The sequence below is a fragment of the Prunus avium genome, chromosome 6 (assembly GCF_965620075.1).
Source record: "Prunus avium chromosome 6, drPruAviu1.hap1.1, whole genome shotgun sequence".
Lineage (NCBI taxonomy): Eukaryota > Viridiplantae > Streptophyta > Magnoliopsida > Rosales > Rosaceae > Prunus > Prunus avium.
The window spans coordinates 2,964,278-2,982,968 of NC_142289.1; the positions used below are offsets into that span (position 1 = coordinate 2,964,278).

Genomic DNA, 18,691 nt, shown 5'->3' on the forward strand with positions numbered 1-18,691 from the left:
AAAGACATGTAGTACAACATTAGGGTCAAGGGGAACATTTGAAGGTAAATTGGGTCCTTAGTATTGTAAACATGAATGTTTACAATATTAAGGTCTCGTATTACTCTATTTAGGATAGTTATATTCCAGGAGATTGTAAAACACATCCTTATTATGGTAATTTCGTAATTTACAAAGAGAAGGACATGTATTACAATATTAAGGTAACTAGGGACATTGAGAAAGTAAATTGGGTCCTTATACGTGTAAACACAAACGTTTACTATATTAAGGTCTTGTTTTACTTCGTTTTGGACAAGTATGTTCCATATCCTTGTAAAATGCATCATTAATCTTGTAATATCGTACTTTACAAATATAAAGACATGTAGTACAACATTAGGGTCAAGGGGAACATTTGGAAGGTAAATTGGGTCCTTAGTATTGTAAACATGAATATTTACAATATTAAGGTCTCGTATTACTCTATTTAGGATAGTTATATTTCAGGAGATTGTAAAACCCATCCTTATTATGGTAATTTCGTAATTTACAAAGAGAAGGACATGTATTACAATATTAAGGTAACTAGGGACATTGAGAAAGTAAATTGGGTCCTTATACGTGTAAACACAAACGTTTACTATATTAAGGTCTTGTTTTACTTCGTTTTGGACAAGTATGTTCCATATCCTTGTAAAATGCATCATTAATCTTGTAATATCATACTTTACAAATATAAAGACATGTAGTACAACATTAGGGTCAAGGGGAACATTCGGAAGGTAAATTGGGTCCTTAGTATTGTAAACATGAATGTTTACAATATTAAGGTCTCGTATTACTCTATTTAGGATAGTTATATTCCAGGAGATTGTAAAACCCATCCTTATTATGGTAATTTAAAAATTTACAAAGAGAAGGACATGTATTACAATATTAAGGTAACTAGGGACATTGAGAAAGTAAATTGGGTCCTTATACGTGTAAACACAAACGTTTACTATATTAAGGTCTTGTTTACTTCGTTTTGGACAAGTATGTTCCATATCCTTGTAAAATGCATCATTAATCTTGTAATATCGTACTTTACAAATATAAAGACATGTAGTACAACATTAGGGTCAAGGGGAACATTTGGAAGGTAAATTGGGTCCTTAGTATTGTAAACATGAATGTTTACAATATTAAGGTCTCGTATTACTCTATTTAGGATAGTTATATTCCAGGAGATTGTAAAACCCATCCTTATTATGGTAATTTCGTAATTTACAAAGAGAAGGACATGTATTACAATATTAAGGTAACTAGGGACATTGAGAAAGTAAATTGGGTCCTTATACGTGTTAACACAAACATTTACTATATTAAGGTCTTGTTTTACTCCGTTTTGGACAGGTATGTTCCATATGATTGTAAAATGCATCATTAATCTTGTAATATCGTACTTTACAAATATAAAGACTTGTAGTACAACATTAGGGTAAAGGGGAACATTCGGAAGGTAAATTGGGTCATTAGTATTGTAAACATGAATGTTTACAATATGAAGGTCTCGTATTACTCTATTTAGGATAGTTATGTTCCAGGAGATTGAACAAGAATCATCCTTATTATACTAAAATGGACATACTCATTCCATTACATTGTAAAAGTCATACTTAATATCGTAATACTGTAATTTACAAGGGAAATGACCCCCAACACAATGTGAAGGTGAGAATGAACCTTGGAGGAGTAAATTGGGTCCTTGTCCTTGTAAGAACAAATAGTTGCAACAATAAGCACGAACAGTACACTATTATGGACATAGGCATTCCACAAATTAGTAAACGATATCCTTACATTTGTGAATCACAAATACTTGGGGTTTTACATAATGCAATGTGTTCATTTATTTTGTTCATTTTTAAATATAAAGTAACAACAGTATTATATTGACGTTTTAGTATGATTTGAACTAAAAGTCATTGTTTTTTCTTTTAGGTACTTCAATCATGGAAAGGGAGAAAGATCAAGCATGAGGCAGGCATTGCACACTGTAGTTTACCAATTACCAAACAGGCATAGGATTTCGCACATTTGAATTACAAATACATAGATACTGTTTGTCAATTGACAAACAAGAGGCAGTAATTGGACATTGTAATGCAATTGGAATCCAGAAACAATAAATTACAGTTCCCTGATTTGGCAATTATTGTCACCCAATATGGTCAATCCGCTGAACACTAAAACATTGGAATGACCGTCATAACTTGCAATAGAAACAGAACCAAGGCTAGCAGCACAAAATAAAGTTAACATATTAACTTCATCAATTGTTCGTACATATGGTTACCCAACAAAGTTAACATATTAACTTCACCAAATTGCATTTTGACACCCTGTGCTAGTCATAATCTATAATATGGAAACCAAAAACTAACACCAAATAGGACATTCGACCTAGATGTACAAAAAAATGTTGCCTACCTAACCACGGTCAGAATCCTTTGACAATCACTTTACAAAAAACAAAAAAGTTGTCAAATTATACCATGGCGACCCTCCTTCCAAATATATAGGGCATGCACCAAAACCAGTACCATCACAGCATTAGATCTAAGGTCACAAAAATATATACTGGTCAGTCATTAGAGTCCCATTACCCAACCTTGTTAGCGGCGCCGAGGTCTAGGCTGACCGCGACCTGTACGTATTTCTGGTATAGTCACCGCTGATTGTTTTTGTTTCCGATTATAAACCCTCTTTCTTGTAATGGTGATATCCGCCACATCCTTGTCCTTAGCCTCAACATTACCAAGCTTGTTCCCCTTCGCCATAAAATCAGATGCATTTTCCATCACTTTCAATGTTTCACGTATTATCACATCACGCAATTGATTTTTTTCATTTCGGAGCAACTCAATAGCAAGTCGCATTCGTTGTACATTAGAGTCGTACTGCAACAAAAAAAAAACATTTAGCGTTTCATTACGTATTAATCAGTTTTACCAAAAAAATAGCACATGTGCAATGCATACCCGGTCATGCCACAATTGACGATAATATTGCATGTGTCTTATGACAAAAATGCCACAATCCACACCATTAGGTTGGATGGGATTGGCATCCAATGGGGACACAACAGAAAAGGAGGAGAACGTCCACCCCGTCCCAAATACCGATAATATGTCCTCATGAAAAACAGAGTCTAGGTACAACAACTGTTGCATACACAAGAACATAGTCAACATTAGTAACATTTAGCAAAAGAAATACGTATAATGACATTGAACAAAAGCTTCTCCACTTACAGTAATATGGCAATCGTTCTCGCGTTTCTTATTGTGACGCACATCAGGTAAACTGTCCCAAATTTCAGCTTTCTTGTGGAAAATGTCACAAATCAAAAGATACCAGTGACCAATGACTTCGTCGTGCATCGGAATATATATCTGCAAAAAAGTGGTATGTTCATTATCACCGATAATTGATATTATTGGAGCTTGCATACGAAACCCACCTGCATGCAATCCTTTAGTCGCCCATTAAATCTTGCGAGACGACAAATCTTTTGTGTCCTACCACATGATGTTGTACGATCACTGGGACGTACAAGCTTGGCGCCGTCCTGTATTTTATGAGATATAACACATCACTAGCAGCACAAAAAATATCATTCATTAATCTTATCCATTTACTTACCGACCAAAAATACGTAGGTAGGAACCACTTTGTAGAGGTGGTATCATATAAATATTCTGCCATTACATTGATTACCTATTACAAGATAAGACACGATTGTTAGCATCCTAGTACCAACATTCTAAACATGTACTAATGAGTAGTTAAATATATATTCGATTCGTAGTCCTTACATCATCGAAGAGAGGCAACCCAGGGGCAAGGCTTCCAAAATGGTGACGATTTATAGCTACATCACCAGTGCTAACGAGTAGTTCACTGTTAAACAGAAAAAATACAACTTCTAATCAATTGTTGTTATGTCATTATCATAACACATAAAAATTAATTTCACAAATTTGGTTCAGGGTATACCTCCAAACATTTGGATCCAATGGATTGCAACAAAATGCAAAACTTAGTAGATCTCTATCATCTTCAGAGATATCGTTGCTCATCCGGAATGGACCGACATTTAATCTCTTCATAATCCGCTCGTGAGCAATTACATGTTGGGTTTTTGCATTTGCTTTAGCTTTCAACACATTGATGTCTTCATAAGGAGTTCTCATGTGGGGACCCGGCTTTCTAATCGCTCTTGCACGAGTCACTATCGGATCCCTTGTTGAAGTTGAACTACAATTCTCTAAGAACAAACTTTTTACGTCGTTCTGACCCATTTTATCCTAGTGCTCACAAATCATTACGAAATAGCATTTACAAATCAATATAACTGAAACAAACATATATTAAATGATACAAAGAATTTGCATAAAATAAGGACACCTAACTTTGTTATTACATAGGGACAAAACCAAATAAAATTACAACATAATCCATAGTACAATGATGTCTGCAAATCAAATACTCGATAATTGTCATCATCCAAACATGTAAACAAACAAGTGAAATTATGAAAACAAATACAAACAAGCTACAACCAATACTCATCATACCTCATTCTGAGGTTGTTTTGGATGTTTTCTGTCATGGATGACTTCAACAAAGGGAGCCGAAGTTTTAGCAACAGTTGTAAATCCTTTCACATTGTCATCTTGCTCGTTGGGAGTTCCGTCTTCTTTGTTTGGCCTACTTTTTGGAGGTTTAGTATTTCCAAGGTCTTCTTGTCCCCCATCAGGCCCCATTTCAAACATGTTATCATCTTCCTTATTAAGTTTAACTTCTCGTTCATTAGGGCATGAAGTGTGCAATGTTCTTTCTTTCTCTTCATTTTTTGATGATAACTCAGACATAACCTTGGAGAGCGATTCGTCTATACGAGCAACAGTGACCACCAAAGTTGCCAAATCCTTTCTTATTGAACTTAACTCTTCAGCAAAGTGAGTCATTGTTTTGGCATCATCTCCGAGACCTCCATATTCAGTTTTCATAACAACTACCTTATCACTTTCAAACCCCCCTCTTTTTTGTAGCCACTTCTTCATTTTTTCGGTTTCTACTTTCCCCCACACAGTGAGTGGTAGCATAGACCTATCCACAAGTACGCTACCATGAGCTATAGCATCAAGGTAAAACAATTGAAGGAATAACAAGCAACCACCGATGTAAACTTGATTGTTCTCCTTAAATGACCTGACACTGTCTAATAAAAATCTAAATGAATAACTTGCCCAATTTTTCTTTGCGATTGCCTTGCTATCTCTTAACGGAAGCAGATATTTTAGATTCACACACAAGGAAGTGGTTGGACATAGCAACGTGCATAGAGCAAACATGACAAAACCAACTTTGAAAAAGTCGTCTGCTTCTTCTGTCCCCACCATTATCTGCTTCAACTCATTATTTTTTAAAACCTTCTTCCCACCCAAAAATGAATTTCGCACCTTTACAATGTGTTGGTCATCCATGGATCCGGTGAAGTCAACTTCCTCTCCTCCATCCTTAACACCCATTATGCGCACGAAGTCATCCACAGATATCTTAAATGTTTTCCCATGTAGCTCGATTGATGATTCACCATGATTAAATTTATCAACCAAAAAACGACACATTGAACGAGACAGTTTTCCGCACTTCATTTCCAACAACGAAACAAATCCCATTTCTTCAATGGCTGCTTTTTTCTGATCGCTTAAAATATTTATAGTGTCCTGTATATCCTTCGGACTGCATCGTGTGGCTATCTTCAAACAACTTTTGTTCGATGTGTTAGTTGAAGCTGTTTTAGATTCATACTCTGCTTTCTGAGTAGCATCCAACTTTTGCCACATATTTGCGATTTCCTTCTTCGTCTGAGGAAGAAAATAATAAAATTCAATCAATTCATTATAAGTTGTGAACTGTAACGTCTCTACTTAAATGTATTGTTTACAATTTATCACCTTTGTATCCACTTTCTCCACTATTTTTTGTTGCTTCATTTCATCACCCTTTATTTTCCTATTTAAAACATTCACATTTAGTTAGTCCTATAAAAAGTACTTAATATACTGCAAGAGCCGTTTAACACTTACAGAAAGTTAAAGTAACCGGTCTTGCGATGAATCATCAGCTTGGACTCATCTTTTGTTGTTTTTGGATTTTTGCCTTTACTATGCACATCACTGTTCTTTTTCACCATTTCATAAGTCCAATTAATGATGAGCCTGCATTAAACAAGAAAAACATTTCATATATCAAATAAACTCAATAGAAAATAATAACATGTCAACTCATATGCAAATTGTCAAACTATATGAAATAATAACATGTCAACTCATATCAATGGGAAAATAATATTTGAACTCATATATTTTGTGAGGAGATATGAAATTGCAAGACCCTTAGGCATTGCATGTTTGAGCTTCAATATATCTCCCATTCAACGTAATTCTCAGGGATCCAAAACAAACTCAATGCTTGTTCTCATGCAATGTTTAATAATATGTGAACGAAATTAACTTCAACCCATTATTTTTTAAATCTTTCAATCCATTCCATAGTTCGAACATCAAAGAACACAACACATTAAACAAAACAAAAAATAGTCTTATCAAATAAACAATCGTAAAATAACATGTATATGTCAATTGCCAACGAGGTGCTATGAAATTGCATTAGCCATAGTCAATTGCCAACCAGCGGCATGAAATTGCATTACTCCTAGACAATTGCCAACGAGATGCAATGAAATTGCATTACACCTAGACAATTGCATTTTTGTGCTATACTATATCACCTTCTACATATCCAATATAATTATGACGCATCACGAAACACTTTTAATGGTTGTTCTTAGCCTACTGACTGTAATGACTATTTTACAATTTGTAATAAGGTTACCCACCCACAAAAATGAAATTCATATTACGTTTTCAAAAATAAACTTAAAGAGGTGAGGTTAGGGTTTAGCAAAACACAAGTCATATTTTACAAAAGGTTAGGGTTTATGAAGAGATAAAATGAGATTCTTCAATACTACCCTTACAAAACTTCTAACTAAGTGCTTTAAACCTTAAGTAAATAGCTACCAATCAATGGAGGAATCTTCACCAAATAATATATGTCAACTCATATTCAATTGCCAAATCATACAAACAAATTGCATGAACCCAATATAATTCCATTTTAGTCAGTCATACCGAATAAACTAAAATAATAACATGTCTGCTCATATTCCAATTATCAAACGGACGTTTATTGAACCATATATGAAATTGCATTCTCGCCAATCATATCAAACAAACTCAATTGGATAGTAATATGCCAACACATATGCCAATTGACAAACAGAAAGCTATGAATTGCATGACCCATATGCAATTGTATATTCGTGCTCCAATAAATCATCTTCTATTCATCCAACGAAATTCTTGTGCATAATTTTACACTGCTTGTTCTCTGTATAAAAGATAAATTACGATGCAACTTCCATTCAAATTTTACAATTTTAAATAAGGTTACCCACCCACACAAATTCAATTCAAATTTGGTAGAAAACTTAGGTGAGATTAAGGTTTACCCCTAAACAGAAATTAACCTAAAAATTCTTGAGATTGGTTAGGGCTTAGCAAGAAAGAGATGAGATTAATGTTTACCCATAAACATAATGAACTTAAAAAGAGGTGATGTTAGTTAGGGCTTAGCAACAGATAACTGAGATTGCTCAATACTAACCTTAAAACGCTTCAAATCAACTGCTACCCAATGTTTTCAACCTTAGGAATCAACTGATCACTGGAGGAGATACATGGAGGAGATCGCCATATGTAGGAGAGGTTTTTGGGTTTTGAAGTTCTGAACCAGTTTGAGGAAAAGCGCGCTAAAATATCACAGAAGAAACCTATTACCTCCACCTGTTATAGCAGGTTTTCTTTTTATTTTTTTACAAATTAATTGGCATGTGCACCGCACATGCTTCATAAACAACAAATGGTGCATGGGTGCACCTGGTGCACCGTAGAAGGTGCCCAACAACACTTTATTTAACTGTCTCTAAATGAATAAGGGCTACTTTCTCATTTTCCCAAGTCGATCCCTTCTCTTCTCTCAATCTTGTCCCTTTTATTTCTTTCTATGTTAATTCATCCCACAACACAACTCAAGTTGAAAACATACATTTGATGCAAATTTATTTATTTGCATCTTCTAGATTCATTTATTTGTAACAAATAAGATATTGACATAGTGAATAAATTTATTGATTCGGACACAAAATGACACATACGAGATATTTGAATTTGGAAAGAATTTGGTGTTGAAGGCCGAGCGAGATTATCTTTTGCGCCAATTGAACTAGGGAAATTCTATTTTACATTTTCCAACATTAAAAGAGAAATATCATTAAACTAACAATTAGATAGTCATTTTTTCAAAAATTTTTTTTAATAAAAAAAAAGAGAAAAAAAGAGTTGAGCTAGTTTGGAGCATGGTACAAACTTAAAGTCAATCATTCAAAAGGGTATGATAGAATTGTACTGAGGGGCAGTATTGATGATGTATTGGGTTAAAAAGGTATTTATACCTACGAACTTAATATGGATAACTTGTTAGATGTTGTGACGTAGACATCTAATTAGTCCTTGGTACCAAAGTGCATCATATACGGCAAACTTTATTAATTAAATAAATAAAATGCAACGATATCTTTTTTTTGGCAAAGAAAATGACAGCTTCATAGTAACTTCCAATTATTTGCTTAACAAGATGGTTTAATGGTCCACTTGAGTTCTACGTCCAAACGGTCTTCATGTCAAAACATTGACCACTAATTAATCACAATCATTTATAATTTATTTGTGTTTAACCAATTCATGAGGTTGATTAGTTTTGTTGGTTAAGTTAATTCAACCCTAATTATTTAAAAAAAAAAATAATAAAATAAAGTAGACCTTTAGTACGGACGATGAGAAGACGACCATGGCATTAACGAAATAAAACGGAAGTCGAGGGACAAAATGTAATAATACCCACTCTCCATGCTATATTTTCTGACTCTCTGAGTCTCTTTCTGCTTAAACGAGAACAGAAAATAATGGAGCTCAAAACTCCATCCAACAATGGCCAAAGCTCAAACCCTGAACCAAAGCTTGAGCCCCCAAACCCTAGCAATGACGAAACCCACAAAACCGATGAATCCCATATCTTCTTTGAAGACATTGATAGCACTTGTTCCACTCCGTATGTTAGTGCACCTTCAAGCCCTGGCCGCAGTGGACCCGTTAGTGGGTTCTTCTACAGTGCTCCAGCTAGCCCAATGCACTTTGCTTTGACCTCAAAGTCAAGCTCTTTCGCTTCGCCTCAGGGGTCTTCTTCTTCGTTTGACAACACCTCTGTTTCTCTGGGTTTTGAGTTTGAGTTCTCTGCAAGGTTTGGCTCAAGTGGCTCCGGCCCAACAGGGCCTATGAGCTCAGCTGACGAGCTCTTCTTGAATGGGAAGATCAGACCCATGAAGCTCTCGACCCACCTGGAAAAGCCTCAAGCTTTAGCTCCATTGCTGGATCTTGAGTCTGAAAACGAGGAGCATGAAGCAGAGCTCGAGTTTGAGCCTGTGAGAGGCAGAGATCTGAGATTCCGGGACAAGTCTCTGCGTAGAAGAACAAGATCTATGTCCCCTCTAAGAAATGTCCCTTTTGAGTGGGCTCAAAGCGAGATTGAAACTGATGAAAAAGGTTGTTCCTTTGTTCAAGATCTGAAAGGGGGTGGCTTGAAAGAGAGCAAAAATGAAGGAGAAGAAGAAGAAGAAGAGGAAGAAGTGGAGAGCACAACTACTACACCTTCAGTTTCAGCTTCAACTTCAAGGTCATCATCAGCTGGTAGGAACTCAAAAAGATGGATTTTTCTGAAAGATTTTCTTCATAGAAGTAAGAGTGAAGGCAGAAGCAACCACAAGTTTTGGTCTTCAATATCATTCTCCACTGCAAAAGAAAAGAAGCCCACGAAACAGAGTGCTCAAACTCAGGGCTCTGTTTCAAAAGATCCCAAATTTAGCAACCCCTTAAATTTGAGCTCAGAGGCCCAAAAATCCAAGGGAAGTGGGTCCAGCGGTGCAGGGAAGAAGCCGGTGACCGGAAAACCCACCAACGGCGTCGGAAAACGGCGGATGCCGCCGTCTCTCCATGAGCTGCATTACACTGCTAATAGGGCTCAGGCTGAGGAAATGAGGAAAAAGACTTACTTGCCTTACAGGCAAGGGTTGCTTGGTTGCTTGGGATTTAGTTCAAAGGGATATGGAGCTGCTATGAGCAATGGGTTTGCTAGAGCATTGAACCCAGTTTCTTCAAGGTAAGAAGATGAATTAATGTCTTATGATGTGGTTTCAGAAGGAAGTGTATAGATTTTTTTGCAACTTTTTTGGTTTAAGGATTTATGTGATCATCTGTGTAATTATTGAAGGCTAGCTCTTTGGATCCATCTCTTTTCTTCTGAAAAAGAGAAGCTGCAGCCTTGTCTGTATTTTGATGGGTATGATGCAAATTATGGGATAAATTCTTTTATTCCCATCTAGATTGTGTAAGATGCTTGACCCTGTAAATTATTCTCTGCTGTCACTGCTAGTATGATGGAATCAATCAATTTATATATGATTATATTCCATGTTTTTAATGCTTCATTCTCATGAGGTTTCTCTTAAAACCTCCAAGAGCCAGCCAATGTGAAGATCCTTAGGATAATGATATGGGGGAGGTGATTTAGTTCTTAGTTATAACATTAATTGCATGATTAAGAAACATAATCCCAATTGCAAAATTAATAAACATGATCATGGAGCAAAAGCATATGCAGATTTTGCATGAGAATAGTTGTTTGTGATGTTTGGAAGAAATTATGAGGAGACCCCATTTGCTTTTCGCAAATTGTTTGTTTTGGGACCCTAAGAATCTACTTGTCTGATATAATTACTTGGCCTTTATTATCCAAATATGTTTTACACCTATGAACTATGAAGCTTGGTAGATCTTTAGACTGACTTACTAAAGTGAAATTGAAATCTTAATTTACAAGGGACATGGTGCCTCCTAAGCATCGACATAAAGAGTGAGTTTGGGATTATGAGACATTCCATTCTCAAGAACTTTTCATGCATCTTTCTTTTCCATCATATTGTATCTTTTTTTGGATGCTTCTGCGGGAATTTAGGTCTACCATTTTCTATCAACATATAATTCAATTTAAAAGAGCTTGCAGAATTGGAAAATAATTCAAGTTATATAAGAAATCACAAGCTCTTTTTTTTGTTTTTTGTTTTTTGTTTTTTTTTGGAGTTGGAAGGCGTTTCTGACCTGCAAACCGTAGATTTTTATTTTTTTATTTTTTTATTTTTGGGGGAGCCTATGACTATAGATCAGATCTGAGGCCCCCCCAACAAGCATTATTCTGCTGGGGACATGTAAATTTTTGAGCCTGGAGAAAGCAGCAGCAAAAATCCCATCATGGTCCCCCTAGCTCCATTATTGTTCATGGGCTTGTTTATCCAGATATTAAAGTATCCCAACAATAAATTAAGATAGCATAAACAAAGTGTTGACTGTTACAGCAGGAAATGATCTGTTTGAGAATTTCTCACATTGTTCTGTCACATTGCTATCTGCATCAACTAGGGCAGTTCAAAACATCTGGTTCATATCACAAACGGTCCCATCTCACCATTAATCTCCACAGATCATATCCTAGGGATATGTTAATGTTTGTTTTTTTCCCCAAAAAATATTGTGGTTGCATACGTGAGTTATGTCGATTGATCCCTAATTTAGAGTAGTCGTTCTCTTCTGATTGCCAACTTTAGTGAAAGTAAAAGTGAAAATCACTCGAAAAGCAAGTTTTTTAACAAGTCGAAAATGCCATGAATAATAAATATCTTGGTTCGATGGGTTCTCTTCTGGTAAACTTTGCCCTACAAAGATGGCGACGGAAAACAAGCAGTCACAAACTGAAGATAGAATTTCCGACAAGCCAAGCAGCCTCAAAGGAAAAGCTGATGTTACTAATACTTTTTAGGTTTCGATGGGACATCACCTCCTTTGTCTGCATCCACTTCTAAATAATGCCTCGCAAGAATATCGAGAAAGCCCACAGTTCACATTGAGGCGATGGGTTAAAGCGACCACAACCATTTCTGGTTCTGATGTTTTGGTGGAGCGATCATAATTCATCCATGTGAGAGTTTTCAGACAATCCTCAACTACCTCCACAAGTACTGCGGCAAATTGTAAGTACTAATTTGGAACTTAGGATCATCATGTAACCTTCAGTCCAAAGCTTAACCTGAGACAGGTTTAGTACCATTGGACGTAGCGACGCACCAAATTGAATGGCCCATGGTCCGCCCCACCAAAATGGAGGTCTGGCCGTTCATGAAAATGCATGCTCAATCCCAAAGAAAGATCCACAAATGGTTTAACAGATGAAACAAACTATTGGGGTCCTCAATTCGTGCATCGCTACTCAAAACAGAGTTAACGATAAATAAGATTTTCGATCCAAAAAACACTACATTATTGTTAATGGTATGCCGGCTATCCTTCTCCCTAATACAAATAAGGACTTGAACGCACAAAAATGTTCAGTAAAAGATGTGCATAAATATTACACTGAAAACACTATCTCTTCCCAAGATCAGGAGAATTTGGGAGATGACTTCCCCCAAACTAGGTTAAAGATTCCTCCCTGCAAAACAGGAAGTGCCTCCTCATGATGATGAGGCAAAGGTATATAGGATGTTCTTCTTCAGAGTGAACTCATCTGCCTTGGTTGGGTTGACAGACTGCAACAACAAAATCAAAAACAAATATGTTAGGGCCCATGCAGATCAGTAACCCATACATGCATCACTTAGAAGTGGTCTCAATCATGGCTATATTAGTCAGCATATAATTTTATTTGTTTTTTCAACTCAAGTTTTGGAACTCTACAGATATATTAGTTTGCTCTATCAAAGGTTTATATCCAGTCTAGTCTAATCCAAGTCTCACTCAAATCATGCAAATCTATCCTGCTTGCCAAACAAGGGATATGTATCTTAGTTCAACATGGATAATATTGCATAGTGTGTGAGACCAGACCTTCTCGAGTATGCGTTCAAGCCGCTGAATCTCATTCTTCGCATAATCAGCACCTTTCTTTAAAGAGTTCTCGGCAGCTTTCAAGTAGATCTTACCATATCTGAAATTTGAAAAGAAAGAGAAGTTAACATGTGAATCAGAAGGTCAACTGTTTACTTTGGATATAAAGGACTTAAGTCTCTTACTAGCCACTGAAAAATATAATATGGTAAGCCATCAAATAGTAACATTTCAATATTCGTTGAAGTGATGTGAAAATATCAACTGATCAAACTAGGTAGTGATTGTATTAACCTTGCAGCAGAACCCTCAAGCTTCCCAACTTCCTCTTCTATCTTGGAAAAGATTGTCTTCTTCTCATCATTGCCAGCTTTCACAAATTCCTTCACTAAGTCGTTCAGATTTGCAAGTACACCAGCCTACACGAAAAAAAGATTATCCATGAGAAAAGGAAAAGATTTTGATGAGGTGAACTCATGATGAAACAATGTTACTGACTTTGGAAGTAAGTTGGCCTTTCCCATCTCTACTAGTCCCAGATTTCTCATTAATGAAATCTACAAAATCTTCTAAATCTCTGCCACCACCATACTCTTCACCCTCCTTCTTGTTCTTTGGAAAAAATTTCAATGTGGGAAATCCACTTACTCCGTACCTGCATAGGCAGCCTTGCATAAGGTCCATATATTCATCATCTATAAATCTCATTGTTATTTTTTAATGTAATTTTTACATCAAAATACTAATACAAAACAACATATAAACTCAGTAGATACCAACTCTCCTAGCAGAAAAATATTACTTACTTTTCAGCTAAATCCTTGTATTTGTCAGCATCAAGATTAGCAATCACTACACCTTCCTCCAACTTAAATGCTGTTGCAACCTTCTCGTAAGTCTGGATATAACATAGAATAAATAATCAAGGTCAACTGTTGTTCATGCACCAGATAAAGGGTTGCAATAACAGATTTTTAAGGAGCAAAATCGCACTCACAGGAGCAAGGGATTTGCAATGTCCACACCTGCCACGAAAATAAAAGGGGTGAAAACAGATTTTGAGTTGCAACGATTCCAATTAAATTCCACTAAAATTTATCACAAGGACCATGGGGCTGATAATTGGTATCCTTTTCCGCCTTTTACACCAATTTAGCTTCAGTGACTTAGGCACAGAACAGCATTTACTATTATGCATATGAAAGGAAAAATGGAGAAATAATCTTACCATGGTGCATAGAATTCCACCAGCACATCTTTTGTTTCGTCCAGGACCACCTCATTGAAATTATCCTGAGTAAGGACCACAACATTGGAGGGGGCTGCAGAAATCTTCACGTTGGTCCCTGAATGCAAAGAAAAGCTTCAAGATCAACCATAAGCTTAGGATTATTACATAAATCATTACAAGGACAAACTAATACCTCCTTCCTTATTCACAAACTCAGCAAGAGCTTCTGCAGTGCGGCCACCTTCATACCTTAAACATGTATAATTCAATCATAAAATGTACACCAACTATGACGTACAAGGATGATGAAAAATATTAAACCAAGTGTGAATTCTTTTAGAGGGTTTGGTGGAAAGAGTACCCAATGAAAACTTCCTTAAATGCTTTCATGAAACTAAGCAGGGGATAGGGGGAAGCTCACTCACTTTTTGGGTTCTAGGGATCCTTTCGGAAACCATTGAATTGTGGGATACCCAGAAACTCCATATTTGCCACAAATGCCCTTGTGCTCATCACAGTCCACCTATTGAGAACCATCAAATGGAGTAAAACTGTTAACATATTAATCAATCACTAGTAGTCATAATAGTATCGCGTATTGCCACAAAGCACTTTAATATTTTAAAATTCCAAAATTCAAAAGCCAGTCGAAAGCTAAAAGATGAATCATTTTTCACGACACCTTAAAAAGAACCCAGCAAAATTAGTAATCACAATAATCAGCTAAGACACAAATTCAATAGTAAGGTAATAACATAATTATCAGACACTCTTACAAGGATATCTGGAATGAGGAACCGACCTTTCCAATTAAAATGGATTTTGCTTTCTTAAAACTTGAGCCAAGCTTCTCATACTCTGGAGCAAGCTTTTTACAATGGCCACACCTGCAATCGAAGTAAGAATGTTATACCGACTCCCACCAAATGACATTTTTTTTTATGGGAGAGGGAGGCATCACACAAATGAAAATAACACATTTAAAAAGAAATAGCAGGAACACTTATAGTTGTTGTTTATTTTCTAAGCATAACAGTATTCTTCTTCTTCAAAGTTTTCCAGGAAAAATGGTACTAAAATCAGAAACTAAACAAAAGGGGCTTTAAAAGATAATATAACACACTAAACAATCAATGATAAATTGAACGTATAATCTTCTAATTGCATAGTGAAACCTCCGTAGTTCTGAAAAGCACTGGAACTAATCCATTATTCGAACCAAATAAAATGTCAGAAAATCCTAAAGGTTTTTTACGAGCACTTAAGCTTGCCTCGATCCATCAGCAAAAATTCAAATTTTAAATATAAGAAAAATCAATCGAGCACTTAAGCTTGCCTCGATCCATCATTTACGTATAGATCTAGAATCATCGATCGCCTATCACAGATCTCCAATCAACCGAACTCAAAATCCACCATAGCTTACATCACTTCAACGTATCTAATTTCTATTTGGCATCCGATAAACCAAAACGGAAAACTCAAATCATTTTGATTTCTACACTCTGTTAAACTAAGCTCCTACTGATTTACATTCATTTCGGTCAAAAATAACAACAAAAAGAGATCATACAAAAGCTCAGAAGCTAATTTCATCGTTTTCTGAATCAAATCTCAGGAACCAAACAAACAGATGAAAATGATGAAATCGGAGATTACCAGGGAGCGTAGAACTCGACGAGAGCGGCCCGATCTTGACCGACGTGGTTCTCAAAGTTTTCCTCCGTGAGCACAACGACGTCTTCTGCGAAGACCGACGCGGCAAAGAGCAGAGCGAGGGCTCCGAAAGCGAAGAAAGTCTTTGAGCTCACCATCGTTTCAAACTTTCTACGAGTTGGTTGTTTTCCGAAGTTCTGCTACTCTGTTTTTATACTCGCTTTTGTTGGACTTGTATTTGGCTTTCGGCTTCTTTTCTCATTTCATTTTTTTTTAAAGTTAAAATAAAAAAATGATTTTCCAACGTAAACTGAAAGCTACGCCACCTAATTTTTATCGCGTCATTATTTACCCACAAGGGAATGCTAGCAAACTTTTCCTTTAACTTTCTCTCTTTTTCTCATAACATGTGTCATTTTTGTTACACTTAAACCAATATAGTAAATACATAAGACAACCTAACTTTTGTTTTGAAGTTTACCCTTATACCTTAAATATATTGACACTTGACATGGTCAAGTCCATTTTTTTTATTTATAAAAAAAACAAAAACAAAAAACTAATCTTATCTCTCTCCTTGATCTTCTCCCTCTCCCCCTCATCCACCTTCTTCCCAATCCTCACCCACCGTAACCCCCAACCCAGACACCCCAAAAAAAAAATTCTCAACACACCCAGTCCCTCCACTCATCTCTCTCTCTTCCCTATTGGAAGACCCACCGAAAACCCACCAGATCCTTGCATCTCAAAGCATTAAATCAGATTTGAGAGTGAATCATGATTATAGGATGGCTTGTATGCCCCAACCTCAAATTATCAAACCATATCATTAAATTTCAAAATTTGGGTAAATTCCAGATATAATTTGGGTAAATCCAAATTTCAAATTTCAAAGTTTCAACCTTTTAGCAAGAATGGGTTATGATTGGGCTCTGTGACTGTTGGGTGAGAGTGGAGGGGTGGAGGAGGGGGTAGGGTCGGGGCCAAATTTCTGGGGAAGAAGGGGCGAGCAGAAGAAAGAGAGAGGAAGAGGTAAGGATGGCAATGGGTCAGGTAGGGGCCGGGTATGACAATATCATCTCCGTCCCCGCTCTCCATCCCCGCCCCCGTCCTCGAACCCATCCCTGTTTAATAGGTTTCGGGGAATCCCCATCCTCGTCCCCGTCGGGGGACTATCCCCTATACCTGCCCCAAATCTCCGATTTTTTTTGCATAAAAAAAATTTATCATACATTTTAACATTAAGTCATTAAGTTTCATATTAATTTATCATTCAACACATCCAAATTAACTATAAAGTTCAACTCAACTATTCAAAATCACTTCAATATGAAATGCCAAAGAAGATTAGGAAGAATTAGGAGAGGGAGGTTAACTTAGGGTTAAACATAAATATTGTAATTATATATATATTTATTTAAATATAAACATATATATTTTCGGGTCGGATTCGAGGATCCCCATACCCGATACCCATTTAGCCCCGAAATCTCCCCCCGTTAGGGTCGGGGACCCGATGGGGACCTGCCCCTGTGGGGATTTTTGCCATCCCTAGGAAGAGGAGAGAGAGAGAGAGAGAGTGTTGTACAAACGTTTAGTTTTTATTAAGGGCATATATGGAAATATAATTAATATATTTTTTGTAATTAATAACATTGTTTTAATTAAGAAACAAATGACACATGTCAAGAGAAGAGAGAAGGTCCAAAGGGAGAAATTATAGAATGGTATGGTATCACCACGTCAGCTAGTGATACTTCCACTCAAATATTGACATATGTATTTTTTTTAAAGAAAATTTAAATGTTTTTCCAGCTAGACATTAGGTCTCACTTTTACCCTTCAGAATAAAAATAAAAGATTTTAAAAAGATTGTGCCACAGCCACCTCTATCCAGTTCACAGTCTCCCTCCATCGTGCCCTACCCTCCCACCTTTATCCACTTCGCAGTCCCACTCCTCCACCTCTTCCTCTCAAAACCTCCATATCCAAGTGCTCTTTATCCAATTTTGAGAAGATCCGAGAAACACATATCTAGAAAGATCTGTATAGAAAACTTAACTAAGAAGCCCCAAGAAATTCTTGATATGCAGAGATAAGGTTGGGCCCCATGGAATGTGATGATAAAAGCAAACTATTAAATAAATTGATTCAGAGAGAGAGAGAGAGAGAGAGAGAGAGAGAGAGAGAGAGAAACTTAGATGAAGGAAGAGATGGGAGGGGCAGTAGAAAGGGGTAGACTTACTGCAAACCTTGGCGGCAGTCGTCATCTTCTCTTTTTTTCTTCTTAAAATTTTGTTCTAAAGGGTAAAATTGAGACCCAATGTCCATCTGAAAAAACACTTATATTTTATATTTTAAAAAAATACATGGTAATATTTGAGTGGAAGTATTACCAGCGGATGTGGTGATACCGTAGGTCCAAAGAAGAAGGTTAGAGAGAAGGTTGCTAGCATTCCCCTCACCGGCAATACTCCTGAGCTCCAATCGTGTAGAATGTTTGTGCCTTTATGTCGTATTTCGGATTCTTATTGAATATTGAATTATGAGTTATTTTCTTTTTTGAGAAAACTATAAAAAAAATAAAAAAAATCTGTGAAGTATAAAAAAATGAAAATTTTATTGTTATTTTTTAAAAGGAAGAAAAAAGTGACTT

At 36.3% G+C, this 18,691-nt stretch overlaps 3 protein-coding genes across 4 annotated transcripts; 1 reads left to right on the plus strand and 2 right to left on the minus strand.

Annotated features, from left to right (window-relative positions):
* Positions 1 to 2,261: 2,261 nt before the first annotated feature.
* On the minus strand, positions 2,262 to 8,053 carry LOC110746345 (uncharacterized). 2 transcript variants are annotated; one of them, XM_088255087.1, is made up of 11 exons: positions 7,765 to 8,053; positions 6,123 to 6,254; positions 5,991 to 6,048; positions 4,605 to 5,900; positions 4,024 to 4,334; positions 3,843 to 3,927; positions 3,670 to 3,744; positions 3,488 to 3,595; positions 3,279 to 3,419; positions 3,006 to 3,188; positions 2,262 to 2,924 (listed from the first exon to the last, which is right to left on the minus strand). In XM_088255087.1, exons 2-11 carry the CDS (start codon positions 6,227 to 6,229, stop codon positions 2,640 to 2,642), a joined length of 2,649 nt encoding a protein of 882 aa, XP_088111213.1. In that variant the 5' UTR covers positions 6,230 to 6,254; positions 7,765 to 8,053; the 3' UTR covers positions 2,262 to 2,639. The 2 variants fall into 2 exon arrangements, with proteins under 2 accessions (XP_088111213.1, XP_088111214.1); XM_088255088.1 differs by lacking the exons at positions 5,991 to 6,048; positions 7,765 to 8,053 and having other exon boundaries at positions 6,123 to 6,256.
* A 1,027-nt stretch (positions 8,054 to 9,080) lies between these two features.
* On the plus strand, positions 9,081 to 10,681 carry LOC110762889 (stress response NST1-like protein (DUF1645)). Its single transcript, XM_021965605.2, has one exon. The coding sequence runs from the start codon at positions 9,122 to 9,124 to the stop codon at positions 10,373 to 10,375; it is 1,254 nt and encodes a 417-aa protein (XP_021821297.2). The 5' UTR covers positions 9,081 to 9,121; the 3' UTR covers positions 10,376 to 10,681.
* A 1,801-nt stretch (positions 10,682 to 12,482) lies between these two features.
* On the minus strand, positions 12,483 to 16,257 carry UNE5 (thioredoxin family protein). Its single transcript, XM_021965562.2, has 11 exons — positions 16,039 to 16,257; positions 15,182 to 15,266; positions 14,805 to 14,902; positions 14,573 to 14,628; positions 14,377 to 14,494; positions 14,146 to 14,173; positions 13,955 to 14,046; positions 13,647 to 13,803; positions 13,443 to 13,567; positions 13,149 to 13,248; positions 12,483 to 12,850 (listed from the first exon to the last, which is right to left on the minus strand). Exons 1-11 carry the CDS (start codon positions 16,191 to 16,193, stop codon positions 12,776 to 12,778), a joined length of 1,089 nt encoding a protein of 362 aa, XP_021821254.2. The 5' UTR covers positions 16,194 to 16,257; the 3' UTR covers positions 12,483 to 12,775.
* Between the last annotated feature and the right edge of the window lie 2,434 nt (positions 16,258 to 18,691).